General features: G+C 43.0%; 1 protein-coding gene across 2 annotated transcripts; it reads right to left on the bottom strand.

Moving 5' to 3' along the window:
* Nucleotides 1–589: 589 nt before the first annotated feature.
* Nucleotides 590–20038, bottom strand: LOC310867196 (uncharacterized protein). Of its 2 annotated transcripts, XR_014569985.1 has the most exons (7): nucleotides 16640–20038; nucleotides 14731–14832; nucleotides 10341–10397; nucleotides 6130–6222; nucleotides 3838–4023; nucleotides 1196–2960; nucleotides 590–1147 (listed from the first exon to the last, which is right to left on the bottom strand). XR_014569985.1 is itself a non-coding variant. In XM_083777068.1 (6 exons), exons 1-6 carry the CDS (start codon nucleotides 19868–19870, stop codon nucleotides 2829–2831), a joined length of 3801 nt encoding a protein of 1266 aa, XP_083633194.1. In that variant the 5' UTR covers nucleotides 19871–20038; the 3' UTR covers nucleotides 590–2828. The 2 variants fall into 2 exon arrangements, 1 of the variants encoding a protein (XP_083633194.1); XM_083777068.1 differs by having other exon boundaries at nucleotides 590–2960.
* Between the last annotated feature and the right edge of the window lie 5769 nt (nucleotides 20039–25807).

Raw genomic sequence — 25807 nt, 5'->3', positions numbered from 1 at the left:
GTCATTAGTCCTACAACTACAACCTATCTCAAACCCTCACCCTAACCCTAACCTCCCACGGGGCAGCACACCTAAACTTAACCTTAACCCATGTCTAACTAATGACTCGTCTAAACTAAGTATGCACCCCGAGTGAACCCCACAAAGACAATCTGCCAGCCTTGTGCCTGTTGTTCCAGGCTTAGTTTCATCGCTTCCGATTGTTTATCATGTATCCTGTTTCGAGTTCTCTCTCCTGATTGGATAACATTGGTGTCCCGACCTGAATTACTTTACTTTTTTCCCCTGTTTACTAAAGAGCTGTTCCGCCGTTACTGAAGAAACAATATGATCAGAATAAAGAGCTTTTTAAGACTTATTTTAACAAAGAAATATCACTTCCACCAGGTTGAAATGAATCAGTCTGTGGTTCAAATTTTACCCATCAAACTGATGACGAGGCTGTGATTTGAGTAACACTCAGTCACACAGTAACTGTTTTGTTACACAATAGAAGCTCTCACACACACACACACACACACACACACACTTTGCCCGTTATAAACCATTTCTACCTCCCCATGCAGACACAATTGTCATCACTGCATCATCAATGGGTGAATTAACCGCTTTATTCCATTGCTGGCATCATCTGTTCATCTAAAGAACCAACACAAACAAAACAGGAAATATTACATCTTTCATGGCATTCATTTAAATGAAAAGAAGAAAAGAAAAAAAGATTACCTAAAATCCTGATATTATGTACAAAAATAATCTCACCACGTCCAAAAAAAATGGCACTTCGTTTTAGTCACTCAGATATGCTGAGAAGTCCAACAGGGTTCTGGAGAGAGCTGATTTGATTTGAATGTCCAGTCTTTAATTTAACCCATTCTGGACTGAGGTTGATTAAAAAAAAAGGCTTCTAAATCCTAACATCTTTCTGAAAAACCCATTCTTTCCATGTCAGTGGTGCTCAACCTTTTTCATGTCAAGGACCCCCAGAATTATCTCTATTGGGCCACGGACCCCCCCCCCATCTCAAAATATGTAGTTCCAGGGACCCCCCAGAAGCCAATATTTTAGTTAAAAATGTTCGCTCTGAAATATATATTCAATGATTCGCGCCACATTTTAACGATAAAAAAAATAGCAGACCTAAAAGCTCGTATGAGCTTGTAGATCTGCTATTTTTCAATAGCTAAAGCACAACATAATGCTAACACCGAAAGGGGTTCCCGCCCAGAATGGGTTTAATCAGACCAGTGTGTTGTCCAGTGGAACTGGAAACCTCGTATGAATCTGATCTCAGGTCAGAATGGGTTAACGCTGCTTCTCCAAGACGTGTGTCGATAAGTATGTAGTCAACAAGATTAAAAACAACAACAAAAAAGTCTAGTCTAGTATTAAAAAGCGATCAGTCAAGATGATGACCTAATCTGAGTCAAGTCAGACTGGGCATCATAATATAGTCGCTGAAATGGTCATAATACCGTAATATTGTTATTCCAGATTTTCAGGGCTGAGTGATTATGGTAAATAATCTGTATTGTGTAGTTTATAAGAACTACATTCAACCATGGTGTTTTTTTTTTACTGCCTGCTTGCCTTTTTCGTTCATGTCAAAATACCATGAAAGTATTTATTTAATCTTTAAATATGGCATTTCTGTTGATTGCTTGGCACAGCATTCTGCTAAAAGGTGCATATAGTGTTTTTGATGTACATCAACATGTCCATATTTGTAGTGAAGTATAAATCTATATAAAGTGTATCTTTCTAACTATTATTGAACTGTTGATTGTCTGTACAGTAAGTAAAGTACATACTTTTTAGGTATTTCAGGCAAAACATGTCTAAAAGTATGTGAGAAACAGAATTCAGTCCATCACAAGACATTAGTCTTCCAAAACAAAGAAGTGTTCAATAAACTGTTATTTGTCTATGGAAGGACTTGTTCAAATGTTAATTACAACAACAAAAACAACGCGATCACTAGAATGTTCCGTTACTGTACTGGGAGAGAATAAAAAGGATTGCGAGAGTTCAGTTGCACTTAAAGATCGGCACAACAATGCCTTTACACATTCCAGCTTTATATCACCATTTAAAAAGTCCATATTGCCACAAATTCCGCAGAGGGAACAGAATAGTGAATGTTGACCAAGATTCTGCCAGCTTGCATTGCACTGCAAACAGGCGTCATTCTTATAGGAAGTCATTTAACCTCCTCTTCTTCAGTCTTACAATGTTAATAATAATAAAAAAAAGAAAGCAGCCAGAGGGGGAAAAAAGTGAGTTATCTACACAGTATTATAACATTTTTCTAAATGCAGTTTCAGTCAATTGCAAAATTGACCCGAATCAATTAAGGCACATATGAAACCTTATCGTGTTCTTTTCTAGGCCACAAGTACTGTACATCTCACTCCAATTTGAGGAGTCGATTTGGTCAAAAATACAGACATTTTTGACAAAGATTAGAAGTTAGAGTGGAGGGGAAAAACCAGGAGCAGACCTAGTATAGAACACTGACGGGCACGGGTCAACTAAGTATGTGGGCTTTAAGTGGTTAAATGACATTGGTAAGATGCACTTTATTTTCTCCTCCATTGTGGTCCTTGTGGTGGGGAGGGAGCAACGTGGAGCTGCCACTCCTTGTGGTGGGGGGAGCTGCAACTCCTTGTGGTGGGGGGGGGGGGGGGGGGAGCAACGTGGAGCTGCCACTCCTTGTGGTGGGGGGAGCAACGTGGAGCCGCCACTCCCATGGCTGCAGTGGCCCCGTAACGGAGAAGAGTCGCTGGTTGAATATGTTTCGTTTCATTTCTTTTTGCCTCCGCTCTGTGTTAGCTGGAAGTCCTCTGCTGCTGCTTGAGAATATCGTAGATGTCGTCCACTTTGCTTAGTCTCTCAAAGAACGGGATGAGGTCCAGGAGCTCCGTGTCCGACATGTCGTCGAACCAGGAAGCTACGGGAACCTGGAGGGAGAAAGGGAAAACACGGCACGGAAGGGATTAGAAACTACTCCATGGCCCCCTTTTCCACCGGGTTGGTTTTTTGTCTATGAGCCATTTTTAATAATTAGAGTGGAACAAAACCATACCTATATTAGATTGTTATCACCATGAAACTTCCCCAATTTATTACTTACACGAAGACAATGATTTATTGTATTACTAATTTTACATTTTTAAATATGCAAATGAGGCATTATGTAGGAAAATATGCAAAATAATAGAAAATATGAAAAAGCTACTACTGTGGAAGGGTTTTCATGTATTCATTTGCTTATCCTATAAACAATTGAATGTAGGTATAGTTTTTCCCACCAATTTTGGAGCTCTGGCTCTTGGACTAAGAACCAAAAAGAACTGAACCGGTTCCCATTGGGAACCAACCGGTGGAAAGGGGGTTTACTGTACCGTAGCTGCTAAGGTACAGTACACTGTACTGTACCTTAGCACAGTGGTGTTGATTCTGACAGCAACGTTTTCATTTAGTTTTCAGCCAATAGTCTTTTGAATAACATTTTCTGGCTATTTTCCCAAATTATTTTGGGGGGGTCCCCAAATTATTAAAAAAAAATATATATATTTTTTGCAACTGAATGGCTGGAAAATGGAAATGAAGAGTTTACATATAGTACACATAGTACATGCATAAACCTTCCCTAATGATTACAGTACATCTGGTTTCAGTATTTATGGTGTATTGTCTCTATTATTAAGGTTATTGTAGCAGTCCATTTATATTGGGGGTCGGGAGAGGGGGGCGGGGCGGGGGTCCCGAGACATTGCCAAAACAAAACACTTCTGTGTCAAAGTACTGAGGGGGAAATTAAAGATGTGAGCGTACAGCGTTGTCCGGATGGAAGATGTAGGACGCCGGGGAGTTGTCGATGATGATGACCTTGTTGAGGTCTCGGCCCAGCCGGCTCAGGTCCTTCACGTAGTTCCCTCGGTGGAAAACGCACGACTCGCGGAAGAGGCGACTCCGAAACGCTCCCCATTTGTCCAGCAGGTCGGACACCGGATCTGCATACTGCCCCCCGGGGGAAAACAAACACACATGTGAAGCCGCCCCAAAATAGCACCCAGTTTGTATTGCGTCTGCATGTCGGTGTGCGTCTGTGCGTGTGCGTGTGCGTGTGTGTGTGTGTTACATTATATGGTTATATTTAAGTGTGTGTTCAAGCACGTGTGTGTCTGTGTTGTATGACTATATAGATTGCTGAAGCGTAAGAAATGAATCTAAAATGCTGATTGTGCGTGTGAAATGTTAAGAGGATAAAAAAATACAACAACATCATCCATGTAAGCTAAACTAATTTAAAAAAAATCAGAGACCGCAAAGGTCTAAAAAAAAAAGAGAAAGAAATGGGTTGTGAACTTATGAACATTGTTAATGATTGAAATTAGGATTCAGTACGAATGTACTGAAAGACGGATTCAAATAAAAAGCCTTTAAAATTTAGACTAAGCCAGAGTTTGGCATTACACGTGTTAAAGGTTAGGTGTGTGTATGTGTGTGTGTGTGTGTGTGTGTGTGTGTGTGTGTGCGTGTGCGTGTGTATGCAACACCTCTGTCTTGTATGGCTATAATTAGTTTGGTGTTTTAGGGACCGATTGTAAATCACTCCTATATAGAATACTACTAGTGTGTGTGTGTGTGTGTGTGTGTGTGTGTGTGTGTGTGTGTGTGTGTGTGTGTGTGTCTGCATGCGTGCGTGCAAGCCGTGCATGCCTGTGTGAATAGGTCAGTGCTCTTAGTAAATCAAAGCTGGAGGAAAATAGCCTGCCAGTAGACAACAAAAAATATATTTCTTTCCCATGCTCAGTCAGCAGCAGCCAGAGATTATCAACAGCCTGTTTTACAACCTGTCAGTCTGGCTGTGATAATATGCTGGTCACATTTAGATCGGCCAGTCTCACCTTGGACAGGCTAGATATTAGATAATATGCTGGTCACATTTAGACCAGTCTCACCTTGGACAGGCTAGATATTAGATAATATGATAGTCACATTTAGATCTCAGTCTCACCTTGGACAGGCTAGATATTAGATAATATGATAGTCACATTTAGACCAGTCTCACCTTGGACAGGCTAGATATTAGATAATATGATAGTCACATTTAGATCTCAGTCTCACCTTGGACAGGCTAGATATTAGATAATATGATAGTCACATTTAGACCAGTCTCACCTTGAACAGGCTAGATATTAGATAATATGCTGGTCACATTCAGTCTCACCTTGGACAGGCTAGATATTAGATAATATGCTGGTCACATTTAGACCAGTCTCACCTTGGACAGGCTAGATATTAGATAATATGATAGTCACATTTAGATCTCAGTCTCACCTTGGACAGGCTAGATATTAGATAATATGCAGGTCACATTTAGACCAGTCTCACCTTGGACAGGCTAGATATTAGATAATATGCTATAGTCACATTTAGATCTCAGTCTCACCTTGGACAGGCTAGATATTAGATAATATGCTATAGTCACATTTAGATCTCAGTCTCACCTTGGACAGGCTAGATATTAGATAATATGCTGGTCACATTCAGTCTCACCTTGGACAGGCTAGATATTAGATAATATGCTATAGTCACATTTAGATCTCAGTCTCACCTTGGACAGGCTAGATATTAGATAATATGCTGGTCACATTTAGATCGGCCAGTCTCACCTTGGACAGGCTAGATATTAGATAATATGATAGTCACATTTAGATCTCAGTCTCACCTTGGACAGGCTAGATATTAGATAATATGATGGTCACATTTAGACCAGTCTCACCTTGGACAGGCTAGATATTAGATAATATGATAGTCACATTTAGACCAGTCTCACCTTGGACAGGCTAGATATTAGATAATATGATAGTCACATTTAGATCTCAGTCTCACCTTGGACAGGCTAGATATTAGATAATATGCTATAGTCACATTTAGATCTCAGTCTCACCTTGGACAGGCTAGATATTAGATAATATGATAGTCACATTTAGATCTCAGTCTCACCTTGGACAGGCTAGATATTAGATAATATGATGGTCACAATTAGATCTCAGTCTCACCTTGGACAGGCTAGATATTAGATAATATGATAGTCACATTTAGATGGGCCAGTCTCACCTTGGACAGGCTCGCGGTGAATAAAACACACTCAAACAGCTCGCCCATCCGCTTGAGGAACTCATCGACATGGGGTCGCTTCAACACGTAGACCTGGGGGGCAGAACATGGAGGTTGTCAAACGTCAGTAAAATAAATGCCCATTAAAAACGCCCGCTCATCCTAAAGAAACATGCCTGATCATCTCCTTGATATCATCCAACGTCAGTTAGTATGAATCTAGCAATCTTTCAGTTCAAATAATTGACCAAAAACACTATTCATTTCATGGTGATGTTTTATGAATATATATCCACATCCTTTATCCTATTGCCTCTTTTTCCAAGTCATATACTTTTTTTTTTTTGTGGTTATTATTATTTTTGTTTGTTTTTCCTTTATGAAAAATAGCTATAAAACTTAAAACTTTCAATGAAAGGATATATTTCCTGTATTTATTAATCTTAGTCGATGCCGTTGGTCTTGGTTCTGAACCAAGTCATCCGGAATAGGCTTTAACCCCTTTTCAAAAAACAAGCCTATCCTGGATTACTTGAAACAGACCCAAACCCTCCACACAAGGCTCTTTTCTTCTGTCTTCCTGGGAGGTACCGACCGACCAGGACAGACCCCAAACCCTCCACGCAACAAGGCTCTTTCTTCTGTCTTCCTGGGAGGCACCGAGCTGAACGACCGGCCGGACCGGCACACACAACAGGGTCGCAGTTACCATTTAAAGCCAGCTGACCGGGCCGATAGTCACTGCCATCCCCCCCCATCCCCCCCCGGGCGGGGCCACCGAGCCGAGACGTATCATGCAACTACACGGCCTGAGATTGATGGTCGGTGATTTCTGAGAAGGCATCCAGGGTTTCGTCATGTCGTCAGGCCATGGAAATAGTTCTCCCTGCTGCTGGAAGCCGTCAACACTGTCAGGTAAACCGACTAGCATTACTAAGAGCTACCGCTGAGACCGCCGCCATCGTCCTACCGTACAGTCATAGAGATAACGTAACGTACGCAATATGTATTTTGGTTACCAGACATAAGGGGGGGGGGGGGGGTGAGGGATCCATGCCTCAGCTTTTCAGTTGCATTATTATCCCTGCTTCAGGTCAGACTGAGTCTGTCCAATTATGTTTGCACAGCCTTGTTTCAAATTTCAAAATGTGTAAAGATATTTTTATTTTAAATGCAATCTAGAAGCTCACAATGTGCCGCAGCGCGAATGCGTCCTGAGCTTGTAGAATGGGCTATTTCCGCTATAGACCTATTTGTTGTATGAAGTATTATTTTAAAGAACCACACTTCATCCATTTTCAACCTAACTTCAGATATAGAAGGACCATTCTAAGTTAGTTAGTTAGTTAGTGAGTGAGTTTATTTATCTCAGTCATTTTTAAACAATACAGTTGAACATTCAGAATGAGGGTTACAATAAAGTTACAGTTTGACTGAAAAGGTTTGGGCTGATGCCGAAGCTTATAGAGCGTCGCAGTCCCTCCCCCTTTCAGAACAACGAGTGGCCCAGGAAATGAATCCCAAAGCATTTTTCCCATAGGCCTTTCTTATTTAATTTATTTAAAGACCTTTTAAGCGTCATACGAAGCCAACTCTTGTCGTGACAAATCATGACAACACACACAATATTTTGGACCAAACAAATAATTACAAAGAAGAAAAACAACAAAAAAGGTGTTGTAACCTGCCGTTTTTTTCTACTTTCTAATTCTTTGTTTGGCCCGAAACTTTTTGTGTGTTGTCATGATTTGTCACGACAAGAGTTGGCCTCGTACGACGCTTAAAAGGTCTTTAAATAAATACTTTAAGAAATGCCTATGGGAAAAATGAATGAAATGATGAACTGACCACAGGCCTCCTCTAGGACAGGATGAACTGACCACAGGCCTGCTCTAGGACAGGATGAACTGACCACAGGCCTGCTCTAGGACAGGATGAACTGACCACAGGCCTGCTCTAGGACAGGATGAACTGACCACAGGCCTGCTCTAGGACAGGATGAACTGACCACAGGCCTCCTCTAGGACAGGATGAACTGACCACAGGCCTGCTCTAGGACAGGATGAACTGACCACAGGCCTGCTCTAGGACAGGATGAACTGACCACAGGCCTGCTCTAGGACAGGATGAACTGACCACAGGCCTGCTCTAGGACAGGATGAACTGACCACAGGCCTGCTCTAGGACAGGATGAACTGACCACAGGCCTGCTCTAGGACAGGATGAACTGACCACAGGCCTGCTCTAGGACAGGATGAACTGACCACAGGCCTGCTCTAGGACATGATGAACTGACCACAGGCCTCCTCTAGGACAGGATGAACTGACCACAGGCCTGCTCTAGGACATGATGAACTGACCACAGGCCTGCTCTAGGACGGGATGAACTGACCACAGGCCTGCTCTAGGACAGGATGAACTGACCACAGGCCTGCTCTAGGACAGGATGAACTGACCACAGGCCTGCTCTAGGACAGGATGAACTGACCACAGGCCTGCTCTGGGACAGGATGAACTGACCACAGGCCTGCTCTAGGACAGGATGAACTGACCACAGGCCTGCTCTAGGACAGGATGAACTGACCACAGGCCTGCTCTAGGACAGGAATTCTCAACGTCTTTGGCTGGGGACCCCCGGAAATGCTTTGGCCGCCCCTCCCCACCCCCAATACAAATCATAAATGAATACTGAAATCATATATAATCATTAAGGAAAGTTTATGCATGTACTATGTAAACTCTTCATTTCCATTTTCCAGCCATTCATTAAAAAAAATATATATAAAAAATATATATATAAAAATATATATATATATATATATATTTTTTTTTTGAAAATAATTTGGGGACCCCTCAAAATAATTTGGCGACCCCCCCCCCCGAGGGGTCGCGACCCATGGGATGAGAAACCCTGCTCTAGGACACAGAGCGAGTAGACAAAAATGGTGCCATCGTTTAATGAGCATTAGTGAGGCGTCGGACCAAATACTATATATGAATATAAGGTTCAAAATGGGTGAAGATTATGAAAGTGTCTGGAGTCTGGAGTTGTACTGTATGTCAAGTGTTTTTCTTAATACTGTTTTTCTTGTCGTCTTTGATGATTTGTTATTTTATGCTTTGTTATTGTCCGATGCTGTTGAATGATGTTTTGATGTCGTTTTATGATTGTCGTTTTTAAACCTGACCGTAAAGCACTTTGTAACTGTAAGTTTGGAAAGGTGCTCTATAAATAAAATGCATTCATTCCTTCATTCAAGCATAATAAGGTAAGTGTGACTATTTGGGTCGATATATTGCACCCTATTGTTTATCCTGAAGTTATAGGTCGATATATTGCACCATATTGTCTATCCTGAAGTTATAGGTCGATATATTGCACCATATTGTCTATCCTGAAGTTATAGGTCGATATATTGCACCATAATTATTGTTTATCCTGAAGTTATAGGTTGATATATTGCACCATAATTATTGTTTATCCTGAAGTTATAGTTCGATATATTGCACCATATGTGACTAAATTTGACTGAGGGACTGCCATTGGATTTTTTTGAATTTTCGTTTCTTCATGTCATATGATAGCTTCAAATTGACATATTATTTGTTCAGTTTGACCCACCAGGAGATATGGCTTATAGAGTAATGTCTTGCAGAAAACAGCAAGTTGAGAAAACAGGCTTGAAAGGTTCACTTCTGTGGTCTAGCTTACACCTAGCTACATGTTTAAGCATTTATTTCATATTTACATGTCTTCTGTGGTCTCTAACATTACACCTAGACCTAGCTACATGTTTGGGCATTTATTTCCTATTTACATGTCGATTTCAGCTCTGACATTTGTTTCAGACATGATCTAGTATGTGAAGAGTCTGCCTGTGCTATAAACCTTTTTTTTTAATTTGCGCGTTGGCAGTCTCTCAGTCAAATCTGGTCACATATTGTTTATCCTGAAGTTAGAGGTAGATATATTGCACCATATTGTCTATCCTGAAGTTATAGGTAGATATATTGCACCATATTGTCTATCCTGAAGTTATAGGTAGATATATTGCACCATATTGTCTATCCTGAAGTTAGAGGTAGATATATTGCACCATATTGTCTATCCTGAAGTTATAGGTAGATATATTGCACCATATTGTTTATCCTGTTATAGGTAGACAACATGAAGAGGAGCACGTTGATGTGGTGTGTCGTACATTACATACCTGGTGAACTGTTCCATCAATCTCCACCGGAATGATAAAATCTGCATTGTTCACCGGCTGTCAAAATGAGAATCAACCACAGAATTTAAAACATTTATTTTATCCAGTTTAAAATCTAAGATTTTCTTTCTACTGGAGACAGTGAAGCGTTGGCCAAAACAACATGTGGAGCAGTGGAGCCAAAGTAAAGACGCAGGCTCAGCGTCTTGCAAATAACACGACCCTTTGTAATTAATACGGCTCATAATTATAATATATGGTCTGCAGGGTAATGGGGGTATCTTACAACACTCATAAAATGTCACATTTATTTTTGTTAGTGGTAAAATAAGCCTCTTAAAATGTTGAGATCACGAATGAAGACATGCTGACAACACGGCGACATTGCACAGTGACCTACGTCGGCATTATACATTTTCACGATTAAAAAAAAGAAAAAATAGCAGACCTACAAGTTCATAGCGTGGCACTCGGTGCCGCGCTATGAGCTTGTAGATCTGCTATTTTTCAAACAGCTAAAGCATAACGTAATGCTTAAAACACCATAAGGGGTTCCGGCCCCAAAATGGGTTAAAACTGTGCAGTAGTGAAAAAGTGATGGAGCTCGTGCACAAAATGCAGTTGAATATATTGTAAACACTGACATGAATCCCCCCCCCCCCCTTCTACTGTTGCAGTGATCAAACCATTGTTTCCGGGAGAATAACTATACAAAAAGTAATAATGCAACATGTTACCGCACACGCAACCGCCTCAAATGTCTTAAACATTACTGTAATTATTGCCATTGGCTAATGGTCAATAGCCTCAGGAACGTGGAACACAAACTGCTTATGCTTTGTTGCCTTCTAACTGCAGGAGAAGTTCACTGAGCAGACATACTGTACTGTACAGTATGTTTTCCTTTTTTATGAATTAAGTGTCATTTTTTTTGTGCAAGTAAAACTCTGAAAACCACCACCAGAGGGCAACGTAATGACCTTAAAGTAACTTTTCCTGATGATAACTTCATCTCAAAGACACTCAAAATGTCACATTTTCCGACATGCTATTTCAGTTATGTGTGTCAACCTTAAAATTAGTTTTATGGAGGTTCCTTTGTACCAAACATGGAGCTCACAGGGCCTGACCCTGTATACACTTGCCCCGGGCGCGAGATCCAGTGACATCCTCCGAGGGCAGACGGTGACCCGAGCTGTAGGAACTAAAGGTATGGCATCCTTTACAGCCGTTAGCGTGCAGAGGCCCTTCTGGCATCCATGAGTTACTGTTCAACACATTTGCTACCTTAAAAGGTATCAAAGCGATAAACCACATGAAGTCTATATAGTGTCCACGATTCTTTGCATGACATAATAAAGGTGAACATTCAATGAAAATAACCCTTACAAGATCGCAATGGGACGTGTTTAAAAAAAAAAAAATAACGCACACGGATAGTCGCTGAATGTAAACAAACCAGAAATGCCACAGAAGATGGCGGCCGCTACCACGTGAACACATAATTATGTTAACCCATTCTGACCGGGAACCCATTTTGGTGTTAGCATCATGTTATGCTTTAGCTATTGAAAAATAGCAGATCTACAAGCTCATAGCGCGCCACCGAGTGGCGCGCTACGAGCTTGTAGGTCTGCTATTTTTTTTTTTATCGAAGAACGACTGTCATTTTTAGAATCTGATCTCAGGTCAGAATGGGTTAATCAGACCAGTGTGTGTCCAGTGGAAACCTCGTATGAATCTGATCTCAGGTCAGAATGGGTTCTCCGGGAGCTTTTGGTAGGCCCTATAGCAGCCAGGGGTGCCTATACACTTTTTCCACTTGAGATCTACTTTTAAAATGACCAGCTCAACAAGATCTGCCCACCTTTAAAAATGATTATTCTACTGCTGAAAATACTTAAAAGAAAGCCTTTGAAATACGTAGAAAAGTGTGTTCCCACATTTAATTTCTTTGGAATAGCGATGCTGACGCAAAACAAACTTGTAAGTCGCTCTGGATTAAGAGCGTCTGCTAAATGCCTAAATTGTAATTGTAAATTGAAAGTCTTCCTCCCATTCTGTATGGTAGTGGTAGGTTTTCATAGTGAAAGTCTTCCTCCCATTCTGTATGGTAGTGGTAGGTTTTCATAGTGAAAGTCTTCCTCCCATTCTGTGTGGTAGTGGCAGGTTTTCATAGTGAAAGTCTTCCTCCCATTCTGTGTGGTAGTGGCAGGTTTTCATAGTGAAAGTCTTCCTCCCATTCTGTACGGTAGTGGTAGGTTTTCATAGTGAAAGTCTTCCTCCCATTCTGTATGGTAGTGGTAGGTTTTCATAGTGAAAGTCTTCCTCCCATTCTGTGTGGAAGTGGTAGGTTTTCATAGTGAAAGTCTTCCTCCCATTCTGTGTGGAAGTGGTAGGTTCTTGGCTTCTTTGCCACTCACATTTTATGTAACGTTGGAAAATAAAGCATTGCATTGTGGGTTTGCCTACTACAGAAGCATGGTCTAGATCTAGATACTCTATGAGTTTTCAACCAGTGGTAAGAGACCCCTAGGCTGGGGGCCCTCAAGTTTGAATTATTATTATATCACTTGAACCTAATTTGCTGGAAATAGCCGATGTACAATTCACAACGCACCATGTGTAGATCGGCTATTTCCAGCAAAGACGTTTGGTGTAGAGGGGAAAAAAGGGTTCGATCCCCGGCCGAGTCAGAGTGATCGCCCTGGGACTGGGAGGTCGGGGTTCGATCCCCGGCCGAGTCATACCAAAGACTGAAAAATGGGACCCTGCGAGGCATTTGGCAGTAAATCAGCATGTCAAGCTGCCTCACGCTACAGAAACAGGAGATAGGCTCCTGCCCTATGAACCTCATGGCCTCAAGGCTTACTTAAGTACAAAGCCAAAGGTCAAGTTTACTAAGCATTTGAGGGTTTAAGTGGTTAAATGTCTGAAAATACACTAACATGAATCCAACACATAATAATTAGATAGATAATAGAAGATTGTGCTGTCAAACAAGTATATGAAGCTATAGTAAATCTATGAAAAGGTCTGCAACACTTATATGTACACAACAATATGTAGTCGGTCCCTGCTTCAACTACAATATGTAGTGGGTCCCTGCTTCAACTACAATATGTAGTGGGTCCCTGCTTCAACTATAATATGTAGTGGGTCCCTGCTTCAACTACAATATGTAGTGGGTCCCTGCTTCAACTACAATATGTAGTGGGTCCCTGCTTCAACTACAATATGTAGTGGGTCCCTGCTTCAACTACAATATGTAGTGGGTCCCTGCTTCAACTACAATATGTAGTGGGTCCCTGCTTCAGAGCCTATCCTATATAAACTGTACAAATGCCGCTAAAAAGTAACTTATTAGAACTAGCATTGAGTACGTACAGTAGCTCACATACTGTATGATTGCATTTGACTCGCTGGATTGCACAGAATAAATACAATTAGAGAAAATAATACTTTTACTGGAGCTTTGATATTTTTGTCTAATAATTATTTTTTAACCCATTTAGGCCTGACATCGAAATTTAAAACAATTCTTCTAAATCCTCCAAATTTCTGAAATAAATATTTTCACGATTTAAAAAAACATTTAACAACAAACATTGCAATATCCTCAAAGTCCATAGACTTGGCTAACAAACTGTTTATGTCCTAAGTGCTCTAAACAAACATTGTAATATCCTCAAAGTCCCATGGACTTGGCTGCCATATGACGTAATGTTCAAAAGCCATGCAAAGCAGACCAACAAGGAGCGAGTTTCATTGAGAGTCTGAAGGTTAGCTACAGTATGTTCTGCAACAACATTCGTACAACAAACTATAAATCAGGTTCTACATGTTTGTCCCCAAGAAATAATTACCAATTTAAATAAAATATAAGGCCTTACAAAAATAAAAGATGTTTGTGTAATGAATAATCTTGATCTTGTCATGATTCGTGAAAGGTTAAATCAAAGCGAAGAACCTTTACAAATAATATAAATGGTAAAAACAGCGGTACAGTTGAAGAATATGCATGAAGGAATATTAGGTGCATTTTGGAACATTTCAGTGAAACAAAAAGTGCAAATTATTAGACCAACGTAGACGCATACAGTACATTTTCACTCTGAAAAGGGGTGAACATAATGGCATCACACACACAACAGTGAATAGGATGTAAACGCCAAAGATAATTAGAAAGTAGCAGATATCCAAGCTCACAACATGAGGCGACGCGGTGGGGTTGTGAGTTTGTAGATTTGGTATTTTCGGAACATAGGCTTAAGTGGTTTTTATGAGTGGCCATTTGAACAGCAGTGCCAGGCAGTGTGAAATAACACAGGCCAGGGTCGGCTCTGGGTGGGGAGACAGAATATAGGTCATGGCTGCCGGGGGGGCTTACCTTGAATGAACTGTGCACCAGCGTCTCGTCCAGATCGATCACCACACAGATCTTCCCCGCATCCTTTGACTTCATCTGTGGGAGCAGCGGTTTGGCTGGAACCTGAGAGACACAGAACAACCAAAACACACTTTATTATATCAAAACCGGTTACACCGTTAGAACATTAAAAACATGAACTCTCGAAGAGATCATGGCCACAGTGACCCACTTAACCCATTCAGGCCTGAGAACAGATTCTTCAAAATCACGACAGTTTCCGAGAAACCCGTTACTATATCAGTGGTTTTCAAACTATTTCATGACAAGGACGCCCAAAAAATATATGTAATTGGCCGCCGACCCCCCATTTGAAAATATGTTGTTCCAGGGACCCCTCCCCCAGAAGCAAAGATTTGAGTTAAAAACATTCGCCCTGAAAGAATATATATATATATATATATATATATATATATATATATATTCAAAGATTTGAGCCACATTTGCACCATTTTTCAAAAATAGCAGATCTACTGGTTCCCGTCCAGAATGGGTTAAATAAAACACATTTGAACTCTGGGGAGAACAGCCGCCTCACAGTGGCCAAACATACAGCATGACCCGACTTACAAATTGTTTCAGGCCCGCAAGGAATTACCGTCTCAATTTGTAAGCGCCACCGCACGACATGCATTGGGGGCTGTGTTTGTTGTTGCTCGAAAAACAACACACTGGTTGCGATTGTGTGTGGGATCCATGAGGGGGCGCCGGCGCCGCACAGCAGCTGTTGCCCCGTTGATGGAGTGTGTACATGTCGCAGTAGTTGTCAAGGGCCTAACGTAGAGCCCCATCTCTTCCCTCAACAAGTGTTCCGGAGCTCAGTGTTGGTGAAACCCACTCCATTATCCCATTCTGGGCGGGAACCCCCTTTTTTTTTGTTGGTGTTTTGGCATTATGTCATGCTTTAGCTGTTGAAAAATAGCAGATCTACAAGCTCGTAGCGCGCCACTGAGTGGCGCGCTACGAGCTTGTAGGTCTGCTATTTTGGAAAAATCGAAGGACGACTGACATAGAAACATAGCTTTTTTCAGAGAACTGTCAGGATGTAGAAGAGATTTTTAGAATCTGATCTCGGGTCAACATGTGTTATTGAAAGGAGCTGGCATGAATGAACAGGCTAGTGTTACCCACTACACTGGCCTTTTCACGCGTGTGTGTGTGTGTGTGTGTGTGTGTGTGTGTGTGTGTGTGTGTGTGTGTGTGTGTGTGTGTGAGTGTGTGTGTGTGTGTGTGTGTGTGTGTGTGTGTACAACTTGCACTTGTATTACTACACTTGTGAGGCCACAAGTGTAGTAGAATTTAAATGGAGAGGACACTTTTTCCTGGTCTTCTCTTTCACAAGGGAAAGCTTGGAAATGGTTGTCATGGTTATGGTTTAAAAAAAAGAGAGTTTTAGAATGAGGTGCATGTGTGCGTCTGCTATTTTTGGGTGTGTGCAACTCCCGGCACACAGCTACGCATAACTCTTGGCGGCTTTAGAGTTAGGTCGAAAATGGCACGCGTGTAAGTATGTGTTTGTATCCCTGTAGAGCAAATTAGCAGGTCAAGAGAATAGCGGAGATATCTTTTTGAAAGGTTAACAAGAATAGCCGTCCGAGTGCCAGGCGATACATATTTAATGTCACAGTAAGTAGGACAAGATCATCGAGGATGTATTTCACTGAACCACCAGTCTATTGAAGTTTGCTGTTCAAAGTTAAATGCTCGTCTAATAGGCCTATATTTAAATTATAAGTTATTTAGGGGGGGGGGGGGGGGGGGGTAATTATTTTGCGGTGTGGGAAGTTCAAGTCACAGCTGTCCAAACGTGAATCAAAAGAGAGGCCACAAGTGCTTTGCAGCTACGGGGCGCAAAGTCTTTCTGTAATACCTGCTCCGAGGGTGGAACGCAGTACTCGCATTCACAGGCCTCAGTGGACTCGTCTTCACTGAGCTCCTCGTCTGAATCCCTGCCGTGCTCAGAGTCCTCCTGCTGTGAAACGCTGTGGATGATGCCGGCGGCAGGCACCGAGGTAATGGCGCCGACGGCAGGCCTCGCCGTGGGCTGGTCGTTGGGGGTCGTCGGAGTCTTGCTCCGCTCGCCGACTGTCATTTCCCCGTTAGACACCGGGGCTAAACTTTCACTCAGATCAATGACTTTGATAATTCCAAATTTTGACGTTTTGGATGTCTCTGGACACTTGCCTTCCCCATTGTCTTTTCTATGAGCCAATCGGTCGATGGATGACTGAACACTTATCATTTGATAAGCATAGTATTCTTCCACACCTGGCTCATAAGTCTCTCCATCGTCAATGAGTGACCAATAATACGGCTCCCTTTCTGACCACAGCGTGAACACAATGTCGTCGTCGTGTTTCTCCTCCTCCTCACTCGACTCACTCGACGTTTTGATGTCATCGTAGTCATCGTATTGATTTTCATACTCGTAGGCGTCGCCTCCGACAAAGATGGCGTTTGCGCGCGGCGCAGACATACTAGGGGTGTCGACTTCGCGAGCTTCGCCTTCGTCGTCGACTTCACGCTCGGCTTCCTCAACAAAAGTCTCTCTCGGTTCCGACTTGTGTGACGACACCTCTACACAGGTAGTGTCGTCAGAAACACCCGTTTCCACTGGAGGAGACTCCTCGGAGGGACGTCGGCGCGTCTTTCGGCCGCTGGCTTTGACGCGGGGTTTCTGCACCTCCGTTTTCATTCGTTCAACATGCAGGTGTTCGTCCACGTCTCCTCCGTCGAAAATGGAGGCGTAAGGCCGCCTTTGGACAAAATGCTTCCTGCAGTCGTCGGATCGGTCAAAGAAATCAAAGAAATGCTCCACGACGACGACGTCACTGGTGGCGGGTTCACTTCCGTGGCATTCTTCTTCTCCCTCTTCTTCTTCTTCGAAGGACTCCCACTGGGTCTGCTCGTCAGCCGAGTCCTCGTCTGCGGAGTCCTCGTCTGCAGAGTCCTCGTCTGCAGAGTCCTCGTGAGCGGAGTCCTCGTCAGCAGAGTCCTCGTGAGCGGAGTCCTCGTGAGCCCCTTTCTCTGACTCCACTGAGCCCTGGGAACCCCACGGCTCAGAAGGGAAGCTGCCTTCGGGACAGGTCTTGAAGGACTTTGATTCGCTGGAGGAGCATTCCGACGAGTAGACATCCTCCTCAGGGCCGTGGTCCGACGACGTCTCATCCGTCTGCTGGTAACGACCGACGGAGGTCCCATGAGAGTAGCACCGCTCCAAAGTCTCATGCTGTTCACTCGCGTCACGCTGGTGACTCGTCTCAACTTGTTCGGTTGCCTCAAACTGCCCATTTGTCTCAAATTGTTCATTTGGCTCGTATTCAGTCGTCTCAAATTGTTCATTTGGCTCGTATTCAGTCGTCTCAAATTGTTCATTTGGCTCGTATTCAGTCGTCTCAAATTGTTCATTTGGCTCATATTCAGTCGTCTCAAATTGTTCATCCATCTCAACTTGTTCATTTGTCTCAAATTGTTCATCGGTCTCAAATTCATCCCTCTCAACTTGTTCAGTTGTCTCAAATTGTTCATCCATCTCAACTTGTTCATTTGTCTCAAATTGTTCATTTGTCTCAAATTGTTCATTTGTCTCAAATTGTTCATTTGTCTCAAATTGTTCATCCATCTCAACTTCTTGTGCAGTTGTCTCAAATTGTTCATTTGTCTCAAATTGTTCAGTTGTCTCAAATTGTTCATTTGTCTCAAATTGTTCATTTGTCTCAACTTGTTCATCTGTCTCAAATTGTTCAATTGTCTCAAATTGTTCATCCGTCTCATATTGTCCAATTGTCTCCAATTGGTTATTTGTGTCAACTTGCTGATTTGTCTCACACTGCAGAGTAGAGTCAACTTGCTGATTTGTCTCACACTGCAGAGTAGAGTCAACTTGCTGATTTGTCTCACACTGCAGAGTAGAGTCAACTTGCTGATTTGTCTCACACTGCAGAGTAGAGTCAACTTGCTGATTTGTCTCACACTGTACAATTGTTTCACATTGTTGCCTCGTCCCATCAGCTTCATAGAGACCGAGCTCAGCCAGTTCACATAACTGTGCGGACGTGTGGCATTCAGTGACACAGTGAACGGGCTGGCTTTCCTCACACCGCTCAGCCACAGAGGGAGTGAGTGTTCTCTGCTCAGGGTCAACGTCAGTGTCACAATTGGAAGAATTGTTCTCTTCCGATAACATGTCATTATTGTTGTCCTCGGAGCATTCACACATTTCAAATTGCTCGTCCTCCTGTTCAGACGGACAGCTTTCACAGTCATTGATTATTCCCCCTTGGTTTCCATAGTACTCACATAGCCCAGTGTCATAGTCAAACGAATCCGCAATCGATTGGGTGTATTCGGAGATGTCGGGTATAAATTCAGACTTTCGGCGTGGGTCAAAAGCCTCGATGTCTCCCGGCGTCGAGGTCTCTGGCTCGCACTCAAAATATTCAGACTGCTCGTCGCAAGCCTCCCATTGCTTCAACAGCATGAGGGGGTCCGTGTAGCCGGGCTGGAAATCAGACATTTTGCATTGGCCAAAAGCCTCACAGTGCACCGCTAATTTGTCTGGCTCCGGCTCAAACAGCGACTCAAACTGTCGGTCGGAAGGCTCGCATTGCTGAGATAATTGGAGGTGTCCTGCACAGTGTTCACAGCAGGGGCCACGTCCCGCACAATGTTCACAGCAGGGGCCACATTCCGAGGCCAAGCCGCGATTAGCACAGCACCCGGGGGGGTCAAGGCGCTCATTGTGTCGAGCACATTCGCCGAATACTTCGCTCGACTCGGACGCCTCGCACCGATCTAGACTTTGGTCAAACTCGAACGACTCTTCGCTCGTGGAGCACAGCTCAAAGCTCTCCAGGTTCTTATTGTAGCGCGCCGCGCGGGACGCGGCGGTCTCGTGATCCACGCCGTCTCCTCCGCCGTGGCGATCGGCGACGTAGCGGTGCGCCGCCGAAGAAGGGCCCATGATGCCTCCCGTGAGACGCTGCTGCTCTGCGTACTCCACGAGGGCCGTGATCACGGGCTCAGCGTGTCCCTTGGACGGCTTGCTTAAATCCATCCCTTCCATCGGTTCCATTGGGACCTTGCAGTGCTCAGCAGGCATGATTTTTAACCAGATGGCTTCGACTTCAACATACGTTTTTTTTGCAAGAGACTTAAAAATCTTGCTCCGATGCTTTCCAGGCTTTCTTTTTTTTTAATCTTTCAGTTTCTGCGCTGATCCAAACATCCTGCCCAGAGGCCACTCACTGTCTGTCAGTGCTTCCTCCCTCCAGAGTCCAAGTGCATATGGCCAGCAGGTGTCTGTGAGGTCCACTGAGAACAGGGTTCTGACGGGTGCGGGGGGGGGGGGAGTCACAGAGACTCAGCTCGCCTGGGAGAGCAAAGCAGCAAGCAGGAGCGCGCACGTTGACATGACAGGATGAGGGGGGGACGGGAGGGGGGACGGGAGGGGGGGACGGGTTGTCACAACCAAGACTGAGACTAGCATTAACTACACCCCTACCAACCCCCCTCCTTCCCCCCACCCCCCCCCACGGCAGACCCAACCAATTTATTTTGGGAGGCGTGACAAATAACTCCTCCTGGAAGATCAAATCTCTATAAAAAGCTGAAGTAGGGGCATAAATCTGAGACCGACACCTGAGAGCGTCTTGACCACTTGATCTCCCCCCGGCCCGGTGGTGGGACTGTGGCTGCTTGGCCGAGCCAGGTCGTGTAGAATGCGCTCGGCAGAAGCCAACGGGGGGCATTGTCAATTGACCGAGTATGTGTTACCCGTTACGTAGACAAACGGGGTCGTTAATCTGCGACTGAGCAGGCGGCCGGTGTGAAACACCGAATATATCTGACGTTCCAACCGTTCAACTTTACACAGCCATGATATCACTCGCTACACTCAATATCACTGCACACAGTATATGCAGCTACACTCAATATCACTGCACTGATCTATGCAGTGATTTACAACTGGATATTTTTAACCTTCATTTAGCTATGGAAGGTCTCCTAAGCACACATGCTTATTATATTCAGTGCCTTCCCATGTGACACTAACCCCCCCCCGATACCCTGATCAACTCCCTGCTAAAATCTATTACCTTCCACTGTTATTGTGGGCAGAGTGCCCAGATGAAAAGCTACCTTTAAGGGCTGCCAGTCAATGACTGAACAATAATATTGCCAATAACATGCGCAACCACACCACAAAATCAGAATGAGTTTCATTGTCACACAACCGCAAGGTTTTTCCCCTGGAACCTATATCTATGACTCTGTGGCCTATAAAAGCCTGTTGTTCTGGTCATGGGGTAGGGTATAAAAAAAATCACACTCGGCTTGATATACGGCTGGACATTAACCCATTCTGACCGGGCACCCATTTTGGTGTTAGCATCATGTTATGCTTTAGCTATTTAAAAATAGCAGATCTACAAGCTCATATCGCGCCACCGAGTGGCGCGATACGAGCTTGTAGGTCTGCTATTTTTTGAAAAATCGAAGAACGACTGAAATTTTTTAGAATCTGATCTCAGGTCAGAATGGGTTCATCAGACCAGTGTGTGTGTCCGGCGGAAACCTCGTATGAATCTGATCTCAGGTCAGAATGGGTTAAGTTCTTTTCAACAGTGACACGCAATAGTCCCCTGACGACGCTCTTGTAAACATGAACGTGGCTTCATGTGCAGTGAGAGGCATGTGTTGCCCGATCACGTGGCTATCAATCATGCCGTGGCCCCCCCTGCTCCGTACGAAGGACCACGGAGACTCTACATGGCCCTAGAGGGGACGGCCAGAGACAGACGATACGGCCACAAAGGGCAAGAGTGAAGCCTATCATTTATATTTCATAGCGAAGACACTTCGCTTTGCCAAAAAGAAGTTCTTGGCTCAATTAGCTCTTTTTTGGCAAGCGGTCGGCCGGCCGGTCGGTCGGTCGGTCCGTTTGAGCTTTGGGGGACACGGCGGTCTGCCAGGTGGGCTGGGCTGGGCCGCTGGGCGCTCATTTTGGGCACTTACTTTTGAAACGCTCCCGTTTTCCTCCACCAGTAAGGGGGCGTTGTTGTTGACGGGAGGCGGTTCCGTCTCCTTGTTGTGACACAGACAGCACAGCAGGCTGTGGAAGATGCCTCGACCGCCTCGAGGCTTCTTGGACGACGGCGGCGGCGGCGGAGAGACTGCATCGTTGGCACCTGGAGGACAGACAGACAGACAGGAGAGAGCGGGATTAAAATAGGGTGCATTTTGCATTCAAAAACGCAGTTTATAGTTAAGGGACGCAATAAAACGACCTCTGCATCCACGGGATCAGTGTTGTTTTCGTCGACCTTTTTTAAATATACTGATGATCGTCAACAAATAAAAACTAGACTAAAATGCTTGGAAGGGACTAGTGGACAAGAGATCCAGTATAAGTCATTTTACACTTGGTCGCATGCTGAAAATAGCCGATCTACAAGCTCACGAGCTTGTAGAGCTCAAGAGCTTGTAGATCGGCTATTTTGTGAAAAATTACGACGGCATCAAGGCCCGCAAAATAAAATTTGTTCGACTAAATGATATTTAATCGACTAAAACTAGACTAACACTAAAACATTCGAGGTGACTAAAATGTGACTGAAACTAAATGAAAACTATTCAAGTACGACTAAAACTAAAATCTGAATTTGCTGCCAAAAACAACACTGCACAGGATACACTACTGTACTACTGTAGTTTTTTTATTCTAGTTTATTTTTGTTTTCTACATGAATAGAACCACATTATAACCAAATAAAATGAAATGGGAGTTAAATGCTGCAATTTGTAAAAATGGCAAAATATGACCCCTAACGTTGTTGAAGTGGGACTGGGACTCATTTCTAAAAGAGCATCCCTGCATCCTGGGACTCATTACATTGAAAACCTATTTACATCACTGCTCAATCTCACATTGACATTGTTTTGCATTGCAGCAGCAATGTGTAAAAGAAAATGTAAAAAACGTAAATTACGTAACAAAAAGGTGTACATTACGGTTGCAAATAACCTTACTGTACCAAGACGGGGGGGGGGGGGGAGATTTCAATTTCAATATTCATTGACTTTTTACTTAGAGTTGGACACGTAGCATCTGACCGATAATGTGTGCCATTCATTAAAAAGTAGAACCATTTTATTTATTCAAATGCATCTGGGTTTAGCTCTTCACTCTGACCTGTACCTATGAGCTGTGACCCATGACCTGTACCGATCCGCAGTTGCTGCACAGGATCAATATTTCCACAGGATCAATAAATGGTTTATCTTATATTATCTTAACCCAAAATGTCTTCTAAATCCTGAGCGTTTTCTCGAAAAACCCGTGTTTCTATGTCAGTCCTTCTCAATCTATTTCATGTCAAGAACCCAAAGAATTATCTGTAATTGGCCACCGACCCCCATCTGAAAATATGTTGTTCCAGGGACCCCCCAGAAGCAAAGATGAGTTAAAAACATTCGCTCTAAAATAATATATATATATATATAAATATATTCAAATATTTGCGCCACATTTTCAGCAGACCTACGTACGAGCTCATATGAGCTTGTAGATCTGCTATTTTTCAATAGCTAATAAAGTATAACATGATGCTTAAAACACCAAAAGGGGTTCCCGTACTCGAGACAGACTGTTGAAGAGGGTGCCGTTTTCCCTTTTGTTTTGCAAAACGGGTTCCCAGAAATCGATATGATCTTAATAAAATACAATGAGTACTAACGTATACCAACCAATATATGCCACCGTTTCTAATATTAGTTCTACTCTACGCTGCCATTGTGCAATAAACTCGCAAGTTGCGTTTCAATTTGCCTAGGAGACGCCCCATCTTGAAATTATATATTGAAAAACAAAACTCACACCGGTGTCCTTTACGAAAACAGTTATGTGTGAACAGGGAAGCCAGACAAACCACAACATGCTGGACACATGCTCAGTCCATCCAGGTCAGGAATGGACCCATTTAGGACGACCAGCACACCCAATTGACCCCACTGGCTCATCTTTCACTTGAATGTTTGCCAATAATATAATTATAACCCATTTTGACCTGAGATCACATTCTAAAAATGTCTTCTACATCCTGAGAGTTTTCTGAAAAAGCTATGTTTCTATGTCAGTATGTTTCTATGTCAGACCTACATAGCTTGTAGATCTGCTATTTTTCAATAGCAAAAGCATAACATTATGCTAACACCAAAAGGAGTTCCCGTCCAAAATGGTATAATGTATTATAAACTAGGGGGAAAGAAATCGCCCAGAATTGTATTTTTTACCACTTTCAACCCGGCATCCCTATTTTGGGCATGTCTTTATACTGTAAGCAAGCATATGTATTTAAAATTACTTTCAGAAATTGCAGATCTACAAGCTCACAACATGTTCACATCATGACACGTGTTGAGCTTGCAGATTAGCCATGTACACTATTCGTCACGTGGCGAGGTGTGTGGAGTTAAAGTGGCTTTAATATAGACCCCAAGATCAACTATCCAATTAAGGTAACATTTCCTTGGCAACATTCACCGAGGAGGTGAATGTTGTTACAAAATCAGGCGACAGAAGACGACCGAGAAGGTGACGTCGTTTAGCGAGAAAAAGCTTGACAGAAGAACAGAGCTTGACGGATGAGCTGAGGCCGGACGGCCGGTCAGAGCTGTCAGCATGGACGCTTTAGCATGCAGGCCACACAGCCCTGGACCTGTGTGGCAACAGCGGGACACTCATCACAGGCCGACCGGTCGCTGCTTTTGTGCTGCAAACGTGGCATAATGAATTGATGATATGCACACACGGCTGCCATCTTATCGCCAGCAAGGTGATACCTAGGTGACACTTCATCCACAGACAGCGCATTCATCCAGAAACAGAAATGTCATCTCTAATTATATTAAACGACGTCAAAGTCACCAACATTGCAGCTGTAGGGAAAGCTTGAATTATCCTCTTTCAATCTGTAAAGTGTTTGTTTCATAGAAATCCACCGTAGACATCCTATGAGCTACTGTACTTCCTGTCAAGAAATTCGTTGCAGATGATTATTATACTCCAAGTGACAGAGTTTGGAAGCGCTCGTTATCTGTAAAGCAACATCCAGCTGCCTCCTGCATTATGTGCACATTCAAAACAGGTGGTACGCATGGGCTGTTGAGTGATAGTCATCGAGCGCTTCCAAACAAGGAATTTCTGCAAGGAATTTGCAAGGAACTTCTTGACAGGAAGTACAGTAGCTCATAAAATGTCTACGGTGGATTTCTATGAAACAAACACTTTACAGATTGAAAGAGGATAATTCAAGCTTTCCCTACAGCTGCAATGATGGTGATTTTGACGTCGTTTAATATAATTAGAAAATAATGTATTATTGTATTGAGACTGTTCTGTTGTCTGAATAGTGTAGGCCTACAACTGTAGAGATTTTGTTGTTGATAAAAATATATATATTTTTACTCTACGACAATAAAGCGTACTATAGTAATGTCAAAAGATATGGCTTATAATGAAATGCTGACCCACAAATAATCAATACAACATAAATTAGAATAATTTCCTTTGCTACAGAAACCAATCTGATACAATAATTTCCCAGCCATGTTTGGACAACGTAAACTAGGAGTAAAACAAAAAAAAAAAAACTACAGTCCTACACTATATATAAAAAACTAATCTAAAAATAAGGTAGAATAAAACCTTCAGGGGGAAAAAAGAATGCAAAACTATTAAGCAAGCATGTTTAGGTCATAAGTCAATCTAAAAATGGCACACCAGGAAAATGAATTGCATGTTAAAGGAGAATTCCATGCTAGAAGGCTTTCTTACCTTTCTTAGTAGTTGTTACGTCCCCACCAAAGAGGTCCAGGTGTTTTTTTGTGCAAAAACTCCTTATTGCCTAGTTCCCCTATCATAAGCCCTCAATGAATTGCATTGAATTGAATGGGAATTGCATGGGGCTATGGGGTGTTGTGCTACTTCGCTTATTTCCATCTAAAGAAGTAGTAAAGTGTGCCGCTTAGGATATTA

This window comes from Protomyctophum parallelum (genome assembly GCF_964188405.1).
Source record: "Protomyctophum parallelum genome assembly, chromosome: 11".
NCBI lineage: Eukaryota > Metazoa > Chordata > Actinopteri > Myctophiformes > Myctophidae > Protomyctophum > Protomyctophum parallelum.
The sequence above is the reverse complement of the archived record's forward strand: the minus strand, read 5'-3'. Positions and strand labels throughout refer to the sequence as shown.

Excerpts from the sequence above, each read along its gene's own strand:
- LOC310867196 (XM_083777068.1), bottom strand. The coding sequence starts at position 19,870 with ATGCCTGCTGAGCACTGCAAGGTCCCAATGGAACCGATGGAAGGGATG. Across the intron at positions 4,024-6,129 it reads TCACCGCGAGCCTGTCCAAG|TATGCAGATCCGGTGTCCGA; the intron begins GTGAGACTGGCC and ends CCCGGGGGGCAG. Across the intron at positions 2,961-3,837 it reads TCTTCCATCCGGACAACGCT|GTTCCCGTAGCTTCCTGGTT; the intron begins GTACGCTCACAT and ends TTCTCCCTCCAG.